Source organism: Haemorhous mexicanus, chromosome Z (assembly GCF_027477595.1).
Source record: "Haemorhous mexicanus isolate bHaeMex1 chromosome Z, bHaeMex1.pri, whole genome shotgun sequence".
Lineage (NCBI taxonomy): Eukaryota > Metazoa > Chordata > Aves > Passeriformes > Fringillidae > Haemorhous > Haemorhous mexicanus.
In genome coordinates, this window is record NC_082381.1 from 30700040 (window position 1) to 30722831 (window position 22792).

Consider the following 22792-nt stretch of genomic DNA (forward strand, 5'->3'; position numbering starts at 1 on the left):
TTAGGCAGCAACAGGAGTAAAGATTAGCTAAATTAATTGAAAACTAGCAGAGGATTTGCAAAAATTTTGTAGAGCTATCTGCCATGTCTGACAGAAGGCCACCAACTTCTCTGTGCTAAATTCCCTTCTAATTAAAGAACTTCATATTACTCACCTGCTACAGACTTCATACTGTAGGAATAAAAACTTTCAGGAGCTCAGATGCTGAAGCAGTTGAGGCTATACAGGTTATTTACACAAAATTTAACTCATTTTTTGTAAAACACTCTAATTCTCTCTAATGCCTATTGCATGCTTCTATGAGCCAGGAACTGAGCAAGAGATACCACATTGCATATAAAAGGGCAACAATAATTCACATTTTTGTACTGTATGCAATTCAATTTCATTGAGAACCTTGAGACTGTTTTCCTACCTGTTTTAAGAAATTTTGCAATTAGAATGTTGTAGTGCTTTGCAAAATGCCCTAAACACTCTGTTAGCAAAAATTCCAAGTTTGGGAATCTTAAATTACTTAGGCTGTTTTTTCAAGTGTTTTGTGCCAACAGAGCAGGAGCCAGAATTCAGATTATAAACCTTAACACAAGGCTTTCATTTTTGCAAGATAGCAAAACCCCAAAATAGGTAGAAAAAAATTAAAGGACCTTCCTAATCTCTGTCTACATTGCAATGCCTCAACAAAGTGAAGTCCAAAAGCAGAGATGTATGCTATTTGTTTTCACTGATGCAATGATGTAGGAAAAAGCTTTTCCTCTCATACTTGCCTGTTGTCTGAAGACTCTAGTTCTAAATACTCCCAGTGGACATGAAGCTGGCTGTTAGGGCTTTTCTCAAGCAGCACCTCCTCACTCATAAGTAAACATGTTCAGGCAGGGGCACAGTTTGAACTCTCAGGTAATACAAGTAACCAGAATTAAATACTCAACCCTAGCAATGGCTTTTTCAACCAATGTAAGACATTTTAATTTGGTTGACAATCACACGGCTATTCCAACCTCGATTGGATAAAGATCTTGCCCAAGAAGATGATAAGCTTTCCTCCAGTGCCTGAGTTTAAACAGGATTATTTTACACATTTCCTATGAAGCAAACTTTTTCAAGTGCTTGTTTTCTCCCTATGCATGAATTTGGTAAATATTCTCATAGAAGCCATCTCAGGCTCATTCTGAGCCCTGGCTATGCCAGAGGAATGAATGCGTGCCTCAGGTCTGGGTGCCTCCAGTAGGTTTTTTCAATATTCCAGTGAAAGGTTCAAACCACGTGCTCTGCAAGCATATGTAACCAGACCTCAAGAGAACTTGGTCTTTGACAGACCGTCAGCATTTACAGAGTAGTTCTTTAATGTCCAGAACTATTTCTGCCCCTCAGAAATGCCTTTCTGCCCCTCCTTATGCTTAGAATATGCACCTTCAGGGCAATCCACTGAGAGTGTGATCAGCAGGAGGTCTCTGCATCTGGTTCCAAGCACTCACAGTAATTTTCAATTCAGTAATTTTCTCAATGGAAAATCTGTACACCTGTCTGCAGATTGAAACAAGGGAAAAAGAGCTTTTCAGCAAACTTATTTGATCAGAGTGCTCATAGTTAACAGGGCATGTTTTGCTGGGGCATCTTTTTCAGCCAGGGAGAGGAGGTTTCCCTCTCTGAGTGTGATTCTCAGAGTTTCCCAAGACAGTGACTTACAATGAAAATCAAATGCCTTGCATTGACAATGTGGTTTTATAAAGCAAACAAAACAGAAACAAAAACAAACAAAAAAGAAAACCAAAAGATCCTGAGAATCTCATTCTGAATACTAAGAGGGAGCTGTTCTTTGCAGCAGAAATTTTGCTCTCTGGTCAGGCAATATATTTTTCTCAAGGTAGCTTTGTGATTCATGTGATTCATGGATCTCAGGGAAACTGGCCAGAGCAGGGTAACATGTGCCACACAATCCTCTTATGCTGTTCCTCTAATCATTATCAATTAAAGAAGTAGGTTAATGATGCTTCATCTCCTAAGCAATATCATTAATTCACATGTAGCCCTCATGTTTTAAAATGTTCATCACCACATGTCAACCAAACAGTTAAACTAAGCCTGGAGGAAGCACAGGGGGCTGAAAGAATAGCATAGATGTGAAAAATAAGCCAAAGCACAAGTCAGTAAACAGTATATAAACTTTATCTTTGTTTTTCAGGAAAGAATTTTTTCCTACTGGGAAATGAAGTGCAAATAGAGTTGATTTTAACATTATGTGTTCCTTTCAACTTGCAATGAATGAGAGAGGAAGGAGATACACCTTAAATGTCAAGAAGTTTAGTTTCAAGAGAAAACAATGCACTTATCTTTCTGTACCAAAGGTTTCTAGTGAATTAGGGTAAAAGCAAAGGGGAGACAGATCTGGAAAAGGCATAAGATGCTTTCATTACTTTTTGAAAACCCCCTCAAATGTTTTTTGTGTGGCATGGAAATAGGTCAGAAGAGTTTGTCTATGTCTTTTTTGGGGGTCATTCATCCCTGAAGAAATATACTGTAGTCTTAAGCACTACAGGGTGCAAAGATTTGAGATTAAATTACTGAATAAAGCTTCATAAGAGCTGCAAGTGTCAGAGCTAGTCTGGAAGACCTGCACAGCTGATCCATGGTGGTTTTGTTTCCTTTACTAGACGCAGTGAGTGGAATTACTCTCCATTCACAGAACACAAGACTGACGTTCAAGGACAGGGAAATCTTTCATGAGCTGAACTGGCAAGAGCAGAGTATATGGTATGGTTGACAAGCACTGAGCTTCTGCTTGATTTGTTCTGTTTGTCTCTGCAAACAGTTACTGTAGGCAGGTCACCTCTTTTACCCTTGGGAAGGCTATATTCTTGCAACACAGCTTTCTCTCAGTGATGAGAGGAGTGTGAAAAAATAACCACAGGGACTAGCTAGTGAATAGCACATCTTGTATCTTTGTGGTTGAAGGAAAAAAACTAATGAAAGAATTGTTATACGTAGGGTGGATTTTGTTTCTGTGTTCCTCTATACATCAACAATGGACAATGATGAACAATGTTCAAACATCAAGAGACTCAAGGCTTAAATAAAAAATTGAACTGATTTGTGCATGCCAAGATTTTGTAGTGAGTTAGGCACAAGGTAACTGCAGGCTCAATTATCCACAAGAACATTAAGAAACTCTTTAGGCAGCAAGGCACCTTCTTTGAGAAAAGAGGCTTTAGAGCTCCCAGACCTCAGTATATGAAGCAAAAGAATGCTCATTTGCTGTTTATACATAAGTGACCCCCCCCCCCCCCCCCCCCAAATATGTAGTTCCATTGTGTCTAGCCCTTGTCAGCCACTGCCAAACTAACTGAGAGGGCCTTTCCTTTCAAGAAGAGCCCCCATTGTCATCTTTTCCCTTGCCTATGGCACATGCCTTCCCAGTGACTCTTGGCTATAGAGCCTTCCCATCTCAAACATGTCTTTGATAAACAGTTTCTCTTCTTGCTAAACTTTTAATAATAACAACCCTCCAAACCAAAAACACCACACCCTTGGAATTTGCTGAATTTATGTAAATACTGCACTTCACTCCACTCCTGGCATTACTTTGCCTTCCTATGTCTTTCTGTTGCAGCTCCTTCACTGAAGTCTCGGTTAATGCATCAAATCATATTTAGGCTGAGTTCCTCCTGCTGTTACCAGCCTGGATGATTTGAGGCTTTATCTCTCACTACGTAAAGATCTTAGCAGTAACTCAGGTAAATGTTAAACTCTCTTCAATTTACAGTGACACTGGTCAATAGCACCTTTCAGGTAAAAGCATATGAAATGCTAAATATCGGTTCATTGCCCAATGAAATCTAATTGTTAGCCTACAGCATGTTGCTACCTCATCAGATGGCCAGTTAACACTATTCCAAAGCTAAGGTACATTCATATGCTAGAAGATTTAATATGTTGGCTGTTCAGCCATAATAGTCTGCAAATACTATTTTGCTATTACTGGTTCCTGTGTTTTAAACCAGCACAAGTTATATGAGCATATTTGTGTGGTGAAAAGGTGATTACACTTCTCAGTATATTACTTGATATTTGTTGAATATTGCTTTTAGTAGGTAGTAGCTTTATGCTTGTGCTGTTCAGGGCACCTGATGCTTAGCTGATGCTTAGGAAGTAGCAAATGTAGTGGCTGCGGTATGTGTTCTAAGGGCTCTGGACTCAATTAAACATTTCTCTTGAGGTTTCCTGTATTTCCACCCTTTATGTTAGGTAGACTACTCCCTATGTGTTGAGGTACAGAGGACACAACTCCCCAGTAGCTACCTTCTTCTGAAACACCTTAATTCCTCTATTATGTTATGCAATGCATGATATCATGCTTACCGTGGCTAAACGGTACCTGGGACAACTCATGTAGATTGTTGTTATCACTTCTGCCGGTATTTCCTCTGTCCCACCTCCTAGGTATATGAGTGACTAGCTGGAATACTATCTGGGGTTCTGTGCATGTGCATCCTAGAACAGCAGGTTGCTCTCACCTACTGTGCCTTCTTGGCTGTCTCCCTGATCTTCCATTCCCCCTAGCCTGACTGAACATGTGGTCTACAAGCTGTAAAGTTTTTCCTTAATTCTACCTAGGAAGTAAAAGCCTGATCAATATGCTGTAATTGAAGTTAGTTAAGTGAAACTGCTTATTTTCTGCAGGAAGGATGAGGAGAACAAAAAGCACTGGGTGCAAACTGAAATACAAGACATTTTGTGTAAACATAAGCCTTTTTTACTGAAAAGGTGATAAAACACCAAAAGCTCAGAGAGGCTGTAGTGCCTAGGTCCTTGTAGATACTCAAAATCCAACTAGGCATAGTCCTGAGCAATCTGCTGTAGGTGACCCTGCATGAGCAGGACAGCCAGACTGCCAGCTTCAGCTCATCTCTCATGCTGTCACACTTTCACAACAAGGCACAGGTTCATTCAAAACCACTTACATTGCTCAAATGTTTACTAAAAATTTGACACGGCCTCTCTGGAAATGGGGTCTAGTAAATATTTTCTGGGCTTGTCAATACAGAGGGAAATATGTGACTCAACCCAATACTGATAAAATTTAAACTGCTGCCTGGCTAACCAGCAGTCACCTACAAGACTGGGAGAATTGCTACACATTCCCTACTTGAGAATATTTTAGTAACTGTATTAAATGAATGAGATAGCCTCCATCCACTCAGCTTTGCTGATTTTTTTGTGCTTAATTACAGTTAACTCTTTTCAAGAAAGTTCTTTCCCTCTGACTAAATCTGGAGGATAAAACATCAGTGCACTCAGTGACAGAACTCCCCCCTAACCTAATTTGAGTCTGGATTCTTTGCATGTTTGACAAACTGCCAGCTTTTAGAAGTCTTTTCTAACCCTGTATTACTTGGAAAAGATTTCATGAGGAATGTGGATTTTGGTAAAGTGTGGTGAGTATTTTAGTTACAATGAAAAAAATGTTGAAAACTCTGAAATCAGTGCAGATATCCAGTTTTATTTCAGTTTTCTTCTTCATTAGCGACACAGAATACTTTGGAAACTGGACATGAGCTGAATTAAGTATGATTAGTCTTCTTAAAAGTTAAATCTCTGTGGAATCAGTTTTGAAAATCAACATACATGAAGCATTTCTCTGTTCCTATTTAAAACAGGATCTGAAAAATTAAATTGTAAAAAAAAAAAAAGGTAAAAAATGCACAAAACTATCAAGATGGCCTAAAGCATTAAAACCTAAAAGACTTAATTAAAAAAAAAAAAGGCACTGCTGTTAGTTGTATCTACTGTACTACCCATAGGTACAAGTGACTGGAAGCTTAGAAGTTTATATAGTTACTAATTACATTGAGAGCATACATCCCCATAGGTCTATTGAGAAGAATCAAATGGTGTTTAAAAACCCTATTTCTGATATTGTCAGTGTGATATCCAGGGTGGAGTGTCAAAAGGCGCTATAATTAGACAACCAACTACTTAATTCTAACAGGAGCCTAAGAAAAGGCATCTAACCTCTGAAGCAGGTTATGGCACTACTTAGGTTAGTGTCCCATAATTGGCATTTGCTCGAGGAAACTGTGTGTGGTCTGGAGGCTGCCCTAGTGTACTCCGGTGTACAAGTAATGAAATGGATTTGGCTGTCAGCCTTAGCCATGCAAGTCTTCTGTCCCTGGTTAAACATTCAGCAGGTCTTACGCAAATGCGCGCTGATGCTTCTCAGTTGTTCTCCTGCGGCACTCCTGTAGCCTAAAAGGAAAGAGGACAGATTGTTGCTTTAAGGAAAGAAACTGTCACTGCCTATTTCATGGTCTCGTTGTGTACCTTTGTTCTCAGGGTAGCTCTTAAAGACACCTGAAGTGTACGTTTTCAGTGCTCCTTGACAGAGTTTTATAGAAGGCACTACGTGCCTGACAAAGCCACCCTGTCTGTTGGCTCTGGGTGACCATGAGTAAGCTCATGGCAGAAGGGACTGCTGAGGACTGCTTCCTCCTTCAGGCTATCTTGTCTCCCCAATAGCCTGCTCTACTGCATTTTGACAGAAACTGCTTGAATGTCCAGCTTGGAAGACAGGCTGCAAACAGATACTGTCTCCCGCTGCAAAATTCTTGGCAGAAGAAATTGGTGTGCTGTGACACCCAACACAAAATCCCTTTTCTGTCAGTGAGCTTTCCTATCATTATTCTCATGTTTTGTACCTGAACTATGCAGTTACTTCAATAAGCAAGTCCTTTGACACACATACTATTTTTTAAATTAAGCCTATATAACTTATTGTGTATTTCCTGGAGAGTTAGTTAATCAAGACTTCATCATGGCTAGAGTCCAGAAATCACAAGGAATTTACATGTGTCTTTTACCAATAAAATAATTAAGACAAAGAGGAAGAACGGAATGTGCTTTTGTTCAGCCGATCTTCTCACTCATAAAAGACACACAAATAGACTTTACATTACTCTACTGGCATTTATACTTCATAGATCTCTGTCTCTGTGGGTCCTTCTATGATCTGGTAAGGAGAAGAAAGTTTGCTTTTCCAGCCTGTTCTCCAGAAACCAAGTCACTGAGACCAGACGGTTTTTGTAGCATGAAATCATTTTAGGCAGCTGAATGGTCCAGACTTGCTTCCACCTTCTTCTTTAATGGAATTCCATTTAGAGGAATTCATGAAAGAGACCCGACGATTAAGATTTATCTCTTTCCTGTAAGCCAGATCCACAGCCCCATAAATGGTGAGAACACTGCCAGATGGTTACAGATCAGATTAGGGAAACACTCCAAGCCAAAATACCTAGTCTCACTTACTATTTATGTACTAAATATTCAATAAAGACTTAAAACAAAAAGAAAGAAAATAAACACTGAATCCTTGCATTAATTTTGTTCAGAATTCTTCCATGTTAATTACCCTTTAAAATCTGAACTATAAATTCAAATTTATTTCTCGAGGACTTTTCAAACTTGGGAAGGCAAAAATTTGTGTTTCAGGTGTTTGGTAATTTGGCAGGCTTCAGAGAAATCATTTACATGGTACTTGACAACTATGTAAAACTTTAAATTGATCTGACTAAGGACTCACTCTAGGAAACTCCTGAGCACTGAATTTCTGGCTTCAAGGAAAACGAAAGTGTTCAGTATCAAACAAAACTAAACACTGTTTGAACATCTGTGGCTGAACATCCAGAATCAATCTTTTCTCCACAGGTAAGTAGTTATTTTTCCCAATGCATGGAATAGTGCTGAAACCCTGTTAACCTCTCCCACATGTTCCAGCTTGGTTGCTCCAGAAATGGTCTTAAGATTTCTTTCCTATCCAAATAAAATCTCCCATTACCCAAGAATGCAGACAACAGACAACTGGCCTACTCTTACTCTCACTCTCAGAGCAAGTCTTACCCTGTGAATATTGTGATTATGAAGAATTGAATTGATTAAAGAAGTATTTATAGTAAAGTACAAGGTTTAAAACCTCTTGAAATGTGATCCTTTTTGGCAGGACAGCTTAGGCAGGAAATGTCACACCTGACTAATGCTGGCCAAAACAATGTAGCTACTTCACATTTTCCATGGGCTAGGTTGTATTTACCATCATTTTCGGCCTGAAGGTGCTTAACTACTAGCAGATGTCTCATTAATCCTCTCTGCTCAGAGGGAGAGGAAGGCTACAAAATAGGGAACTCCACATAAAGGAAGTGCAACGGGACCAATCAAACAGTACTTGGAAACAGGTTTTATGTGATCCTAGAGGGGATGGCCCAGGAAGGGCAGAGGTGCTGACCCTTCTGCATGTCCCAGGGCAGAGTCACTGCAGCTGTGCAGGCAGCAGGGCAGCCCCTTGTGCCCGTCCCTGCAGGGCTCAGAGCCAGAGGCTGGGTGAAGAGCGCCTCATCTTGTACTTACGCAGACAGTCCTTTCTCCAAACTGGCTGTAGAAGGTCATCGTGACTTTGTGCTTGTGCCCAGTCCTCTGATCAAAGGTGTTACAGGTGTTGAAGGGTGGGCTGTACAAATGCAGGCTAACAGCAGGCTCTGTGTGGCTTATGTTCTCCACACGGTGCAGGCCAATGGAGTCTACACCAGCAAAGGCACAAAATGGCAAAAAGAAGGTGTGTTAGCAGGAAGATCCAATGAACTCTCAATCGCCTGGAAAAAACACTTTTTAAACTGTAACTCATGAGCAAATAGGCATGGCCACACCTCAGTGGGCAACAGGTAACTCAGTACAGGGAATTTGACTGGTGTTCTCTAGCAGAGATTCCAAATACACTGGTAGTTCAAAATGCAGTATTGCCTTCCACAGTTCATGTAATTTCTAGATTATCTGCCACAGGAGAAAGGCCAACAGAAATCCCAAGAAAATTAAGAAAGAGCATACTGTAAGTATTTTCCTAGCTCTCATTCCCAAAGGACTTCAAGCTCAAGACTTTCCTAGGAGAGCTGTTGCTATACATGCTTCAAAAGCACGAAGGGGTCAAAAGCTTTTGTGCTGCTAATTCTTTACAAGTAGCAAGGATATCAGTCACATTAGAAGCCAGCTACATGCATTTGGGCCATGGACTTATGGGCAGGCATACAGTGTCTTCTACTGCAGGCATCTGTTTCCTAATTAATCCTTCCAGTCTATTGGTTTGGAGAACACATTTTCAATTTGTTTTCTCTTTCCTATAAAGTGACTAATCAATAGTGACTGACACACCTCTAATCATGACTGAATAGTAAACATAATCAAGCTATTACAGAAAAATATAAGGTATGAAGAATCACATCCATGAAACAAAGCAAAATGTCCATTCTACACTGAAATGGAGGTTTTGAGTTACTTAAGAGAGACCTTGAATTTAATTTATGACCCTGCTGTAAAAGCAGCTCAGGCCTTTGTACTTGAACTTGTTATATAATACCTGGACACGTATTGTGCAACATAGCCATGGTACCCTGAGAGTCATGAGTACACTCTTAACTTGGATTGGAAGCCCAAAGTGTTGTTAACAATCTTTATCTAAATAGAGGACCTAGCAGCTGGGGGGAAAGTCCTAAATCTTTGCTCATCCAATGGAGAACTCAAATAAGCACAATTTAGTGGGTTCTGACGTACAAGAGCAACCAAAAAGCCTGCAGTAGAATCATGAAGGCACTTGCTATCAATGTAGTTATGGCAATCAACACTCTGTCTTTTCCTTCTGCTTCTTTAATGTGTTCATTTTAAACCAAAACATCTGTTATGAAACATGGCAGAGGTCCAAACAGCCTCAGAGAACTGGATACCAAATTTGTTTTAAACTGAGGAAGCTTTGGGTAAGATGCACAGAGTTTGCAGTTATTTGCATTGGAAAGGACTGCATATGTAGGGAAACCTGACTGAGATGGAGAACCCACGTCCCTGGCACAGGAGCATCAGCAGATGTGTCAAGCCACTTCTTGCATTTCCTACCCTATCAATTCAGTGTTTTCCTTTAGCATGGCAAAGCTTCCACAGAGGGCTGCAGAACACCAGTCTTTCTCCCCAGTGCCCTCACCCCAGCTAAGTTCTTAACCCAACATGAGTCTCCCTCTAGCTGGGAAGTTCCCAAGGTCAGCCCCTCTAGGTGTGCTCTCCTGCATTTTACCCATGACATATAATGCAGAGGACCTGCTTGTCTGCTGCTTCACCTTTGTTCTGTTGAACTCAAAGTGGTCCAGCAGGATGTGCAGGGCCTTTCATAGCACCAGCACACATAACACCCAGATGGGCAACTCTGGGATGGTCTCCAGCAAAGCATGAGGTGGTAATAGTTACAGATACATGTGATGATGGCGTGGATTTAGGTACTTAAAGAGTCTTACTGATGGAATCTTAGTCGTTCTCAAAATTGTGGTGGTTTTTTTTTTTTTGTAGATTGGGAATTTCAGTTTTGCTCACACTGCACTTCAGCACTACAGCCTTTTGTTGATTTGGACAAGAAGTAGCACTGTCACAGGTTTCTGCTCCTGGCTGGTCAGTTTATTTCATAGACAGTTTTTACATTTTCAACATAAATTTTCCATGACTGAGTAAAAGGATTACCTTTTTGAGATCCACAAAGTAAAAAAAAAAAAAGCAAGGTGATCAAGTATCTAAACTTTGCTTTTCTTATTTCTTAAAAAAAATCCTATACAAGTTTATGTTTACAAGCAATTTCAGATAATCATCAGGAGCACAATACTAAAGGCTGCTTGGACTAGAGGAGATATCCAGTATATTATTATTATTGCCACAAGCAATTGCTACAATGTTTTAAGACTGAGTGAAAAGCACATTCTTGATGTGGTTGTTTACTTTACTGAATGTAAATACAGGCTTGCACAGAGTCTAAAGAGTCACATTTCTTAAACTGTGCATAGAGCCATAGGTATTATACTAGTAAATGTAGGAGACTAAAAAGCAGATGAACTCTTCTGCTATGAACAAGACTCATGGACAGATAATTGTCAAAACAAGCTTAATATCTTACCATTAATGTAGGCACATTGATTTTCCCTCAAAACTCGTTCTGATTTCTTAGTCATTTCACCATTTCCTTTTTTCTCAGGCCATTCAAACAGAGTCTCCTTTAGATTTCCCTGGAGGATCTTCATAAAGCAGTGTGAGTCAGTGTGATCATGGATACTGCTATATATGTAAAAAGAATAACCAAACTCAGTGTGATATGCATATTTAATTTCAGTGCAAGACAGACAATGTAGCATATTGTATGGGGACAAAACCTTAGAATGAAATTCCATTCCACAGGGGAGGTGCATTAAGGGATGTCTACTTAAACTGCTACTATGAAAATATATTGAGCTAAGTTCACATACAGCAGAATTTGGAGAAGAGTCAGATATTGGTCAGCCTATGACTTCAATATGGAGAAACACAAAGAAAGTCTGGAGAAAGGAGTAGGGCTGAAAATTTCTCCAGAATGCAAAAACTCTTCTGGGCCAAGAAATAAAATGATGCTTCTACCATGATCCCAGGAAGAGGCTGGTATACACTTTCAAGTATACCTGATCTCTGCAAATCCACCATGCTCACTCCCAAAAGGTGAAGAAGTGAGCTAATGCTGCTTAATTTCTATAGCCCCTTTACTGCTGGGATTCACATGCATTGTTGAAAAAAAAAATGCTGTACTTCTTACTCTGAGAGTACTAAATACAACCAGCTATACTGAGCTGTTAATTTCACTGGCATTTTTACGTTAAAACCCAATAGAATCTGGAAGGATTTGTTTGCTTTCTTGATCTCTCTTCTTGTTCTGAAGCATGTTTTATTTGCCACATTTAGAGATTAGATATGGGTTAGATATTTCATTTAGTATCTGTTTATTTTTCTTTAAGTACAGGACTAACTACTATAGAAGTAAATGGGATTAGGACAAAGGGAGGGCTGTCCACTCATCAGGGCAAAGGAGAAGTGGAAATTTGACCCTCCAAAGTACAGAGCTAATGAGTTTCAATCAAAACTTGGTACTTGTACATTACTGTTTTTATTCAGCAAAAATTAGGATTTCTTGCAAACTGAGATGCTGAGAGAGCAGAGCTTGCTTCAGGCACAGAACACTTCATAAATGCCACATTGTCACGGTCCTTTCAAATAACATGAGAAAATCTGACCTTCTTCTTGCAAGAAGCAAAACCAACTTGTCTCAGTCTAGCTGTAACAAATGCCCATCCAACTTGAACATAGTTTAACATAAATTACAGGCTGTGTGGGAATAGCCTAGGAGTAGAAGCGGTGAGCTCAGTTTCTGTATTGCTCTGAGTGTCATGTTACGGCATCCCCTAAAGAATACCGTACATGATCAATTGCAACAAACAAAAAAAAACTGTTCCAACATCTCCTTAGGTTTTCTATTTAGATGTGAGAATATTCAGTCCAAAACCTGCATATTTGCTATTGCAGTTTTTGCTTAAGCCCATACTTTGTGAAAGACCCTTCAAGAGACAGATCCTGCCCTGACATCGTGTAGGACAACACAATCAAGTGTACAGTCTATGCACACAACTCAGGAGGCCACATCAGTATTATGATCCATTTTGAGGGAAGAGATGGGATTCATGAACCTAGAGAAGGCCAAATACTTCTGGAAAGCGGATTCCTGCTCCCTATCTGCAGTCCTAATCCAAATCTACTTTTCTCTTCTTGCCACAAAGGAAGATTTAAACAGCCTGAGAGAATGAAGACTGTATTAACTGCACCTAGTCCTACTTCTGAGGTCAGGTGTTATATGGGTCTGTTATATGATACAGGTTGAACAGGGTCATATCTGTATCACTATCTTTGGGATTAAAAACTTTCTCTGACAGTAGAGAAGCTTAGCTTTTGTAGAAAAACAAAGCATTTTTGAAAGAGTGCTTTACAAATGGCCAAGGAGTACAAACTTGCAAAAGTTGCAGCAGATATTCAGGACTGCTATACTAATAGGAGCTCTGCACTGCTTACTTTCCAGACACTTTCTGATAGCTCCCTCTCTGACTGATTTATTTTTCCTCTATTTTGTATGACAGTGAAAGATATGGGGAATTTATATATTTGCTAAAATCATAGTTTTTAAGTACAAACCTGCCATGACCTTCACCCCAGCACAAGATCATCAAGTTGAACTTTCCATTTCCATTGTCCACAAGATTTCTTGTATACCTGAAATACAAGGTGTTTTGTTCTTTACTGTACTAATATATCTATAAAAGAGAAAATTACACAAACATGTTTATGAAAGAAGGTTGTGACATACAAAAACTCTTTTTCTTCTGTTTTCTTGAAATGCAGGTTTTGCTTAGAAAAAATGAAATCGTATTTAAAAGTTTGGCTATTTTTGGTAAGAGTTATTTTTCTGGGAAGGAAAAGGAATATCTAATATTTTGAATACTATTTCTTTTGAATTACATAGATGATTAGAGTTTGGGAACTGTGAGTCAGACTAGAGTGGTAGACAGGACCAAATCAAAATTATTATTGAATGAAGTCACTTCAGCAGCTGGCTTATAATTAGAAACAGAGGACTGCAATGAAACAAGAAAAAAACATAGTTACATTCTTCTGCAGATCCTTTTCTGATTTTCTTGGCTTTCCTTCTCTTACACAGAACTCATTTGTACAAAGCCAAAATAACAAAGCATGAAGATGCCAGACTTCCTGCACATGGTCCTCCCACTTGGTTCCTGAAAGTTCCATGCCTTGTATTGTAGCATTTTTGTGTGGATAAAGCACCTGTGAGGGACGTTTTGCCAGCATCTACTTCTAAGAAAAACTCATTATAGCAAAATATCTTTTCAAATAATATGTTTGTTACCTTTTACTGTCCTATAAGTTTCCCCTGAACTGCTGATCATCTTGTTCAATCAAAAAGTTCACTAGAGAAAGGATTTGGATTTTGCTTTATTGCTTCCCATAGCGTGACCCTTCTGATCCTTGTCTGATGCTATGGTACAAGTAGCTCAGTGGGAGACCTTCAGATTTAATTTTAGCAGTAGTCATGAGTATTTGCACTTCGCCAAGTAAAGAAAATATTTGCCTACCATGGTATGCTTCAGTCTCACCTGAAAAATGCAATCAAGGGCGCACAGAAAGTGCACAGATGTCAATTTAATGCTTTCAAATTAGTATCCCCATAAGTCCACTCTATTTTACTCAAGAAAGGATGCTCATAAAGAACTACTTTCAAAGGAAATGTGTATCTATACACTGCCTCTCACTGCATCCACAACAGGAACATATATTACGTAGACATATTTTTCCTCTGATGTCAGAAAACAATTAATCAATGCTGGAGTTTGACAAAACTTCTCAAGAGCTGTTATTTATGTACAGGTCTGTCTGCACAAAAATAAATTCATAAATAACAAATAATAAATAAATATATAAATAAAAGGTTGCCAAGCATACTTCCAATATTAACACACTTTGTTTTCCAGATTCATATTTTCCTATGTTCTGTTACAAATGTCATGATTTGTTCCAAATGGAAGATAGTCACAGAGAGGTGAAAGGAGGCTAAAAATGTCAAGCTAGAATGATGCTTTCACAACGCCACATTTAAAAAGAAGTTTTGGAGTTTGGGGTGATTGAGTGGGGTTTTGTTTCTATGTTTGTTTGTTTTTTAAAGAAAACACTCGAATAAAATGTATTTATCTTGGAATTTAAGACAGCGAAGCCTACAGCGGCAGAGCAAGAGGGAGTTAGAAGCCCAACAGGTATTTTCCTTCCAGCTGGTGAGCAGCAGAAAGCCTCGATCTGCACTACGCCGGAGCACGGGGCAGCTGCTGGCCCGCCGATACGGCAGGGCATGCAGAGAGGCACCGGCCCCGCCACAGACACCGAGCGCGCCCTGCGCGGGTCCCTCCCTCTGCGCGTCCCGCTCAGCGCCCCGCGCGAAACCCGCGCCGCCGGCGTGTTTCTCCTGGGCTCCTTCTCCCAACTCTGTTTACGTGTTTTTTCGCTTATTTCGGTGGCTGCGGCATGCCGCCGTGACTCCCTGGGCCATCGCGGCCCCCTGCTCGGAGCGGGAGCGGCCGGGGGCCGGGTGCGGGGCCACCGCCCAACCGTGCCCCGGGGCCGCCATTGGCCGCGGCCGCTCCGCCCGCTCCCCGCCCCCGGCCCCGCCGCGACCCCCGCCCCGCGGCCTCTGCCCTTCGGCCCCTCGGCGCCGCCGGAGGGGCTGTCGGCCGGGTGGAGGCGGGGGCGAGAGGGGCTCGCCCGCCATCCCTGCTGACACCGGTCCCCGTCCGCGGCTCTGCCTCGCAGCCGCCGCTTGCGCGGCCAGGGGCTCCCTGCTTCGGGGTGTTCTCTACCTGTACTGGTCGAACTTGGCGTACTGCAGCCACTCCTCAGGGTTGCTCTCGTACGACTCCATCAGCGCCTGGACCTCCTCCACGCTGACTTTGTCCTCGGCGAATATCTGATGGAGGATACGGATCAGCTCCTCCAGGCTGTGCGCCTTCCAGGGCTCCGTCTGCACCGGCTGCTCCATCATCGCCGGTCGCTCCCCTGCTGCCGCCAGCCGCTGCCCCTGGCCGGCCCCCGCCGCCTGCCTTTATGCGCCGGGAGGCACGGCGGGAGCTTACCACCGCCCCGGCGGGCGGGCCCGCGGACAGCTGCCCGTCCCCGTCCCCGTGAGCGCGGCCACCGACCCCGGCGGGCGGGGGCAGCCGGAGGCGGCTGCAGAGGCTCCTCGCACCGCCCGCTGCTGCTGCCCCGCCGGAGCCTGGGCGAAGCGCGAAAGGTCAGGCTGGAAGGCGTCTGGCGCTCCGGTATCCCGGGCGAGGGAAATAGGAGAAGTGGCTATTGCTGCCGGGTGGAAAGCATCTCTCTCCCTCTGCCGGGGAGCGCGGCCTGCCACTGCCTCCGTTACTTACACGTTGGTTTGAAAAAATAAATCTAAAAGCTCTACTGAAAAGCAAAACAAGACACACAGCTATTTCTAGCACACAGAAGATTGCTTACAGACAGCCTGCCCGTTGATAGTGCTGTTTCTTGAAAGCCAGTGCACTCTGCAGGGACATTTAGGGCTGCCATAACCATTAGCACTCAGAACGACACCCAGACACAGCGAATGGGACAGAAAAGACCGTGCTAACACAACAGACCGTCCTCACGCTCCTCAGTCTATCCAATCTATATACTGGCAGCAGAGCAAGCAGATACCATACCTGCCGTCTTCCTTCCACTTCAGCTGTTAATAAAATGTTTATTAATCATGAATTCTGGCAACAGAATTCACTATACACCATAGAACAGGGTTTGAAGAAAATCCATCTATACTTTCTTAAAAAGAAAAATAGGTTCAGCTCTTCAGGTCTGCCTTATGATTATGGATCTGGAAGAAAGCAGAATGGTGGTGTGGGCTGCTGTAGCTCTGAGGCTCAAAGGTGCTCACAACACTGGCAGCTTGCAGCTTCCCTTGCAGACAGTTGCATTAAGGGATTTTTAGCGCACCTGCTTTCTCTTCCCACTCCCTGACCTGTTCATGAAAGTATAGGCATTACAAAAAGGAGTGCCATTAAAAAAGTAGTATAGCTTGAGAGGCTGAATGTATTTCTGACTTCACTGCAGTAGGGAATACTTTCCCAGTTTTAAATGGGGCTGGTATCTAGCACACTGGAATGAAACACAAATCAACGTACCAAATAGGTACATTTTCAGCCATCACTCCAGAGCCTCTCCTGGCACGTAGAAAGCAGACCCTGCCTTATCAGTATTTTGTAAATTATTGTTGGTATGTGTGCGTGAGAAAGAGAGAGAAATCTGCAATGATTTCAAGATTTTTTAAGGTCTGAGAGAACCTAAGACTATCCTAAGTCTCTTAAACACAACCCTTGTGCTTATCTCAGCAGTCATGTCCAGTCTTCCTGGGCCAAATGCAGGCAATGAACAAGCACATCACTTCCATTGATAACTTTTTCAAAGTCACAACTAAGAATGAGTCTTAGTTCTTAACGAAATTTGCCTCTGTTCTGTGTCAGCTCTTCAAAGATTGGATGGGCAAATAGCACATTTTTCAGTACACCTCAGAAGTCTCATACAGCGCCATTAAAACTGCTATAGGTTACAAAGAGTTAGAATTAGTGTGAAATGCCCTGTCATTTATTTCAAAGGCAGAATTCACGTTCTTTTGGCAGCTATTGGAAGTGCCACCCAAAGGAATGTCTCTCAAGAAAAAATTGTAAGAATCACAGTTATGGGTTCTGAAATGCAGTGTGAGGTAAGTTTTCAAGTTTTTTTTGTCTTATTCTGATATGCACAGGATCTGACAGAAACTAATTTCCAGCAGCTATATTTCTCTGCTTATTTGTACACCTGTGCTTGGAGGTATTTTCCCAGGTATTTAAATCCAGGGGAAAAAATAGTTATGCCACTGCCATTAATCCCTGACACCTCAGTACCTTGATTCCTTTGCCACAATGTTGATGAGATCATCCTAGTAAAAGGACTTTTTATACCTCCATTACAAGAAAGGGATCAGGTTGGATCTACCTACTGCAGTTTCCAACTGCTGCTGTTTATTACACTTATACTTTTTATCTGCTCCTATTCAAAAGTGTTTACAGCTTTTAATTTGGAATTGTTCAACATACTTTTTGATCCCCAAAACCTCTTACTTGACTGACTGAACACTACTAGGAGCAATATTTATGTGTCTCCAACTTGTACTTTTGCTTATGTCCTATTGACAGAAATGGCACAAGGGTCTGAGCACATAGAGCAGTTAACTGTCACTGAAAATTCAATATAAAAAAAGAGAATGCTGAAATCCACACAGCACAGGAATTGTTTTTACATTCTCAGTTGTGATTCTGTATAAGGACACTGCAGGACTTTATGCACTTTTATTGCTGGAAATCATATACGTGAAGAAATGAACAATTACATGTATTTCTCAAGTATCCTATTAAAAACTTGTCTTGGAGAATAGGAGTTTGGGCTTTAACCTCAAAAACTTTGCTTTATGTACAAATGCTGAAGCACTCTGCTATTACCCAGAAGACAGGTATAAGCAAATCAAGCAATCATTTGACATGACATCTCACTCCAGGAGACGCTTACCAGCTGAAGTGCTCAATCACTTACTGGCACATCATCTCCTACTGGGGTGCAGCTCACAAGGTTTCTCTCATGCTTTACTGAGGAAAATCTTCAAGTCAGATCAATGGAATTATCAAACTGCAGCATTAGACACTTTGCACCATGTACTAGGCCTACAAATGTGGCTTGTGACTGTACTTTATTTTATATCTTGTAATGCTAAATAAAAATTGTGAGCTAGTTGAAGGTGGGATCCAAGGTGTCTAAATGACCAGACTCTAGTGGCAAACAACTACGCTGTGTCTCTTTGGTCTGTTAGCCTGGCCAGGCAATAGCCCTTCAGCACCCTCATGAGTACTTACACCTCCTCCTCCAGATGAAATTACTTCCACCCCTTTTACTAAGTCAGCTCTTTGTTAAGTCTCTGTTCACCTAAGTTTCTGACATTTGTAGAGGGTTCTAAAGAGAAAATATGGATCTGCAATTGTAGTGCAAGTTTTGGGACTACATGACTCAATGCAGTCATGAATCAATGTATCAGTGCAGCTGTCCCTGAGTCATATAACCTGTAAAATGAGATTGATCACTCGGTATGCAGGAGATCTTTGATGAGAAACTGCTGCATGCACAGCAATTTTCAAAAAAAGATGGAGAACAATTGCATCAAACATCATGCAGTTAAACACCATCTTCAGACTAAAAACATGAAGTGAAACATGAGTGAAATGAGGATGCCACATACAAAATCATGTCACACACTGAAAAGACCAACAACTACTAAATGGCATGAGCTCTGCTGAAGGTAAAAGCAAACTCCAAACAATGCAGTGAAGAGCTGTGTGGCATTAAACCACATAGCACAGAAGGAACTCTTGGAACAATCAGTCTGATCCACTTTTGGTGGGACATGCGTATACTATAGATAAAATACAAAACATTGACATTTTCCTCTGCAAGAAAGACACTTAAATAAATTTGTGTTCTATTAAATTTATGATATTTACATGAGAAAGCCAAAGTACTGGCTAGTCTCTGCATTAGGAACACTGCTGTGCACTTTTACGTGGAGATCTTTTTCTTTCTTTGAGGTTTCCCATTAAGAGCTCTTTAGGGTTCTTAGTTCTTTTACCAAACAGAGTTCAAGGGAAACGTCTTTATCTGCTTTCAATCATATACTGAATTTTGCAGTTGGAACATGTTAACTCAAACCTTTTTTTTAAGGTTAGGCCCTCAATGCAATTATATTTTAATGCTACATTGTGTCAGTCTAATTGATATATACACATTATAGAAATAATTTCCATGTTGAATCATTCCATAAGAAGATACAGAGCAAGGATTCCAAGGCCCCTGTAATCTTTAAAAAACAAATTAAGTAATGTTCATCATCTACTTTTAATAAAGAATGGTATGATGGAGCCAAGACATAGCTAGTACTTCGCCATCATCTAAACCCTGCATATTTAACAAAAAATGTTGCTGAATGTGGCTATTGCTAGGCATCAATTTAGTAATTTAGAGACAATTGCATGGAGGGAATGCAGAGGAATAATTTTTAAAAAAGTCCTAGATTGCTCTCGAAGTTTGAAGAGGGACCATGTTTTTTCTCCCTAAGTTTAATTCTTCTCATTGCATACACAAGGGATCAAATCTCACCTGAAATTTGATCTGTGTACCTAGCAACAGGTATCCCAAGGACTGATCCCTGGCACAGGGGCGAGCATGCACAGAACAGATTTCATCAATGTTATTTACCTCCTGAACTTCGTAATGGGCTGATCACATCCAAAGTGCGCACCAGAAATGGTACCTTGCCAGTTCCTGATTTGAGCACAGGCCAAAACCTGTGCCAGCAAGTGTTCTAACAACCAACTGTATAGATTACTGAGCTACAGAATCCCAGAAAATTTCCTGGCACTAACAAGTCTAGTGACATAGGTGTAGTGAGACAGGCTTAACATTAAGCCCTTAACGTACTCATTTTGGTCTCAGTCAAAAATGTGATTCAACCTTTTTTAACCACATATTTTAGGATGAAACAATCTCTAAATGAGCTTTTGTCGCTCTAATTCTGACTAAAAAAGGCATCTGACGTCCCACAGTGTTATCACTATTAAAGCAAGAGCAGAACGTGGGGTTTTGTGACGTTTAGCCTTGGAAGCATATTAAATATGGTACTAACAAAGCTGAAGCGTATAAGAAACATAAAATATAAATAAGATAAACATTTCACAGGTTTTCTTGCCAAGTGTTTTTCTTTTCTTGATGATCCAGCACAAAACAAGGCTGAAACCCTCTTATTTTTAAATGCACATTGAATTCTATACAAGCTTGTAATAGTCACAGTCCTCATGAAAAACTCCAGAGTTAAAGGAATTTTTTTCTACCCCTTTTTTTTTCCTCACTCTCAAGATAAAGATGGTGCAGTAAGATAAAGTCTTGAATAACCTTTGTATAATATCTCTGAAGAATAACGGAGACTTCGGGGTAATCAAGAGCAACGTAAGCCAAAAAGTTGTGCAAACAGGAAGAATTTGATTTGCCAAATGAGCATGAACAGCAACAATCGGTAAACAAAGCTGCTTTTGCGTTGGAAGGAGTTGCAAGAATGGATGTGCGGATTTCCAACCTCCTCACTCTGACTTTACTGTGTATCAGTACATTCAAGTTTGAGTAGTGGGGATAATTAACATGGACATATCTTATGTTAAGATCTTAGCAGTAGTTTTCCGAGATTTTAAAGTCCTGGAAATTACAAAATTTGCTCACTATACTCATAGGTGGCACAACTGTGTATTTTATCATTTCACTCTTGACGCAACTTTAGTCTCATTTAGCTTCTTGAGGTTTCTGTGTGCATTTAAGACTAGATCAAACTACAATTTACAAATCTATCATTAAAGCTAGTTTCTAAACCATTATAATAATTAATAAAAACAGTGCCTCACAGTTTGAAGGGTTTGCATCTGGTGATTATTAACCTGAATCGGGGTAACTGAATTTTGCATAGAATCATTTTTTAATATCAGGATGTTGTGAAGTACTAGGTCTTTCATAAAAACAGTGTAGTAACTTCCCTTTCCAATGCATATCTGATTTCTCAGCCTTTAAAGATTATTTATTCAATTTTTTTCAATTTGCCTTTTCTATTAATTCAGTTACATTAAATCAAGTGAATTAAATTACATTACAAATATTGGCAGTTCAGTATAGTAGCAGCATCAGTATAGTAGCATATTGGTTGAGCACAACACTTTGAGTAAATCTAGACTTTATTTTTTGTTTTGTACAACTCTCACTGATCTGTCCAAGAGTCAGTCCTTACTTTCATACCCTTTTTCTCCCACTTGAGTAACTGAAGTCACTTAAATGATACCAAATGCAGAGAACACAGCTCATGTTCTACTTGGGCTTCTGAGGTTTCCTATTTATTCTTTTTTTCCAATAATATTCTTTTCAAAGAGAAAAGTATATCAAGACAATCTATGATTTTAGAAACTATAACTGTCCCTTTTTAAAATAGAAGATTCAAATGTATCTTGCAAATTCTACAAGTAATGTACTGGGAATCACTTATTTGTTCACTTGACACATTACCTACTTGACATGGTTGCAGACTGTTTTGTTACTTAAGAATACGAGCAAGGAAAAACTTCTGCCACCCAAAATCACACCTCAGCTCCAGACAGAATCCATGGTCCTTAAAGAGCTACCAGAGGAAAGTACTGACCACTTTCCTGATGCAAGGTACAAACCCAGAGGGAAAGTGGCAAAAAGGACTCTCTCTGTAAAGAAGGTACAAAAGTTACATGGGGGAATTAGCAAAACTGGAGCTGGCAGTCAATAAAAGGAACAGAATAAAGGCAGCTGTTTAGGAGGACTGAGGAAACACAAAGAAAGGGCTGGATCAGTAAGTACTCACTGTATACTGGTAAACTAGGGGCCAAGAAAAAATTTCTCGGGGTTGGAAAAAAATTAAGAGCAGAAAAATGCTGAAGCAACCAGTAAAAAGTAAGTATTGTTCAGGGAACAAGCTGAATCTTAGATAAATGAATAATTCAAAGCTTCATGATTAATTTATTCAGGTCTAAAAATGCATGTGGTAAAGAAGGAAATCCAGACCACTACTGTGGGTTTTACATTATTGGATTATCACATTTTGAGGAATTGAGGCAAACGATTTTTTTATTCAACTTCAGAGGATAAAAATTATTTATAGATTCAGCATAAATGACAATCTTCTATAATTAGTTGGCAGATACAATGACCTATAGTTCTTCAAGATCTCAATGTCTTTTCACTTTTTAAAACAAAACATAATTCCCCCAGTACACAAACACACACATACACATACACACACACACACACACACACACACCAACCTTCTTGCATCACTTCTGAAAAGCACATTTGCGATTTATCAGTAGTTTCATTTGTTAAGATCAAGTGAGGTGAAAAGCACCAATAGAACATTCTTTAAAGAGAACCAGACTAGTAGCCTATCTTAGGTAAACATACTGTCACACGGGAGAACAAACTACTTATATTTGTAAGGCCAGCATGTCGACATACTATGAAAAATATTGAAAAAGAGCCCCAGATAAAACTATGCAAATACCTTTGTCCTTGTGTACCCTCTAGTGGCTGTCGAGGTTGTGCTGGCCTCACAGTAACTAAGCAGGCAATTTCCTCAACCAGACAGAATTAGAGTGCTTCCCTCTGCAAGAGCTCTTTTAAAGAGATGTAGTTATGAGATCAGGGTTCTGAGCAGGCAAAAGTATGG

General features: G+C 40.5%; 1 protein-coding gene across 3 annotated transcripts; it reads right to left on the minus strand.

Moving 5' to 3' along the window:
* Positions 1 to 5474: 5474 nt before the first annotated feature.
* CDO1 (cysteine dioxygenase type 1) lies at positions 5475 to 15529 on the minus strand. Of its 3 annotated transcripts, XM_059873506.1 has the most exons (6): positions 15279 to 15523; positions 13051 to 13128; positions 10961 to 11118; positions 8392 to 8561; positions 6190 to 6240; positions 5475 to 5654 (listed from the first exon to the last, which is right to left on the minus strand). In XM_059873506.1, exons 1-5 carry the CDS (start codon positions 15458 to 15460, stop codon positions 6211 to 6213), a joined length of 618 nt encoding a protein of 205 aa, XP_059729489.1. In that variant the 5' UTR covers positions 15461 to 15523; the 3' UTR covers positions 5475 to 5654; positions 6190 to 6210. The 3 variants fall into 3 exon arrangements, with proteins under 3 accessions (XP_059729489.1, XP_059729490.1, XP_059729488.1); XM_059873507.1 differs by lacking the exon at positions 5475 to 5654 and having other exon boundaries at positions 5658 to 6240; positions 8388 to 8561; positions 15279 to 15529; XM_059873505.1 differs by lacking the exon at positions 5475 to 5654 and having other exon boundaries at positions 5658 to 6240; positions 15279 to 15518.
* Between the last annotated feature and the right edge of the window lie 7263 nt (positions 15530 to 22792).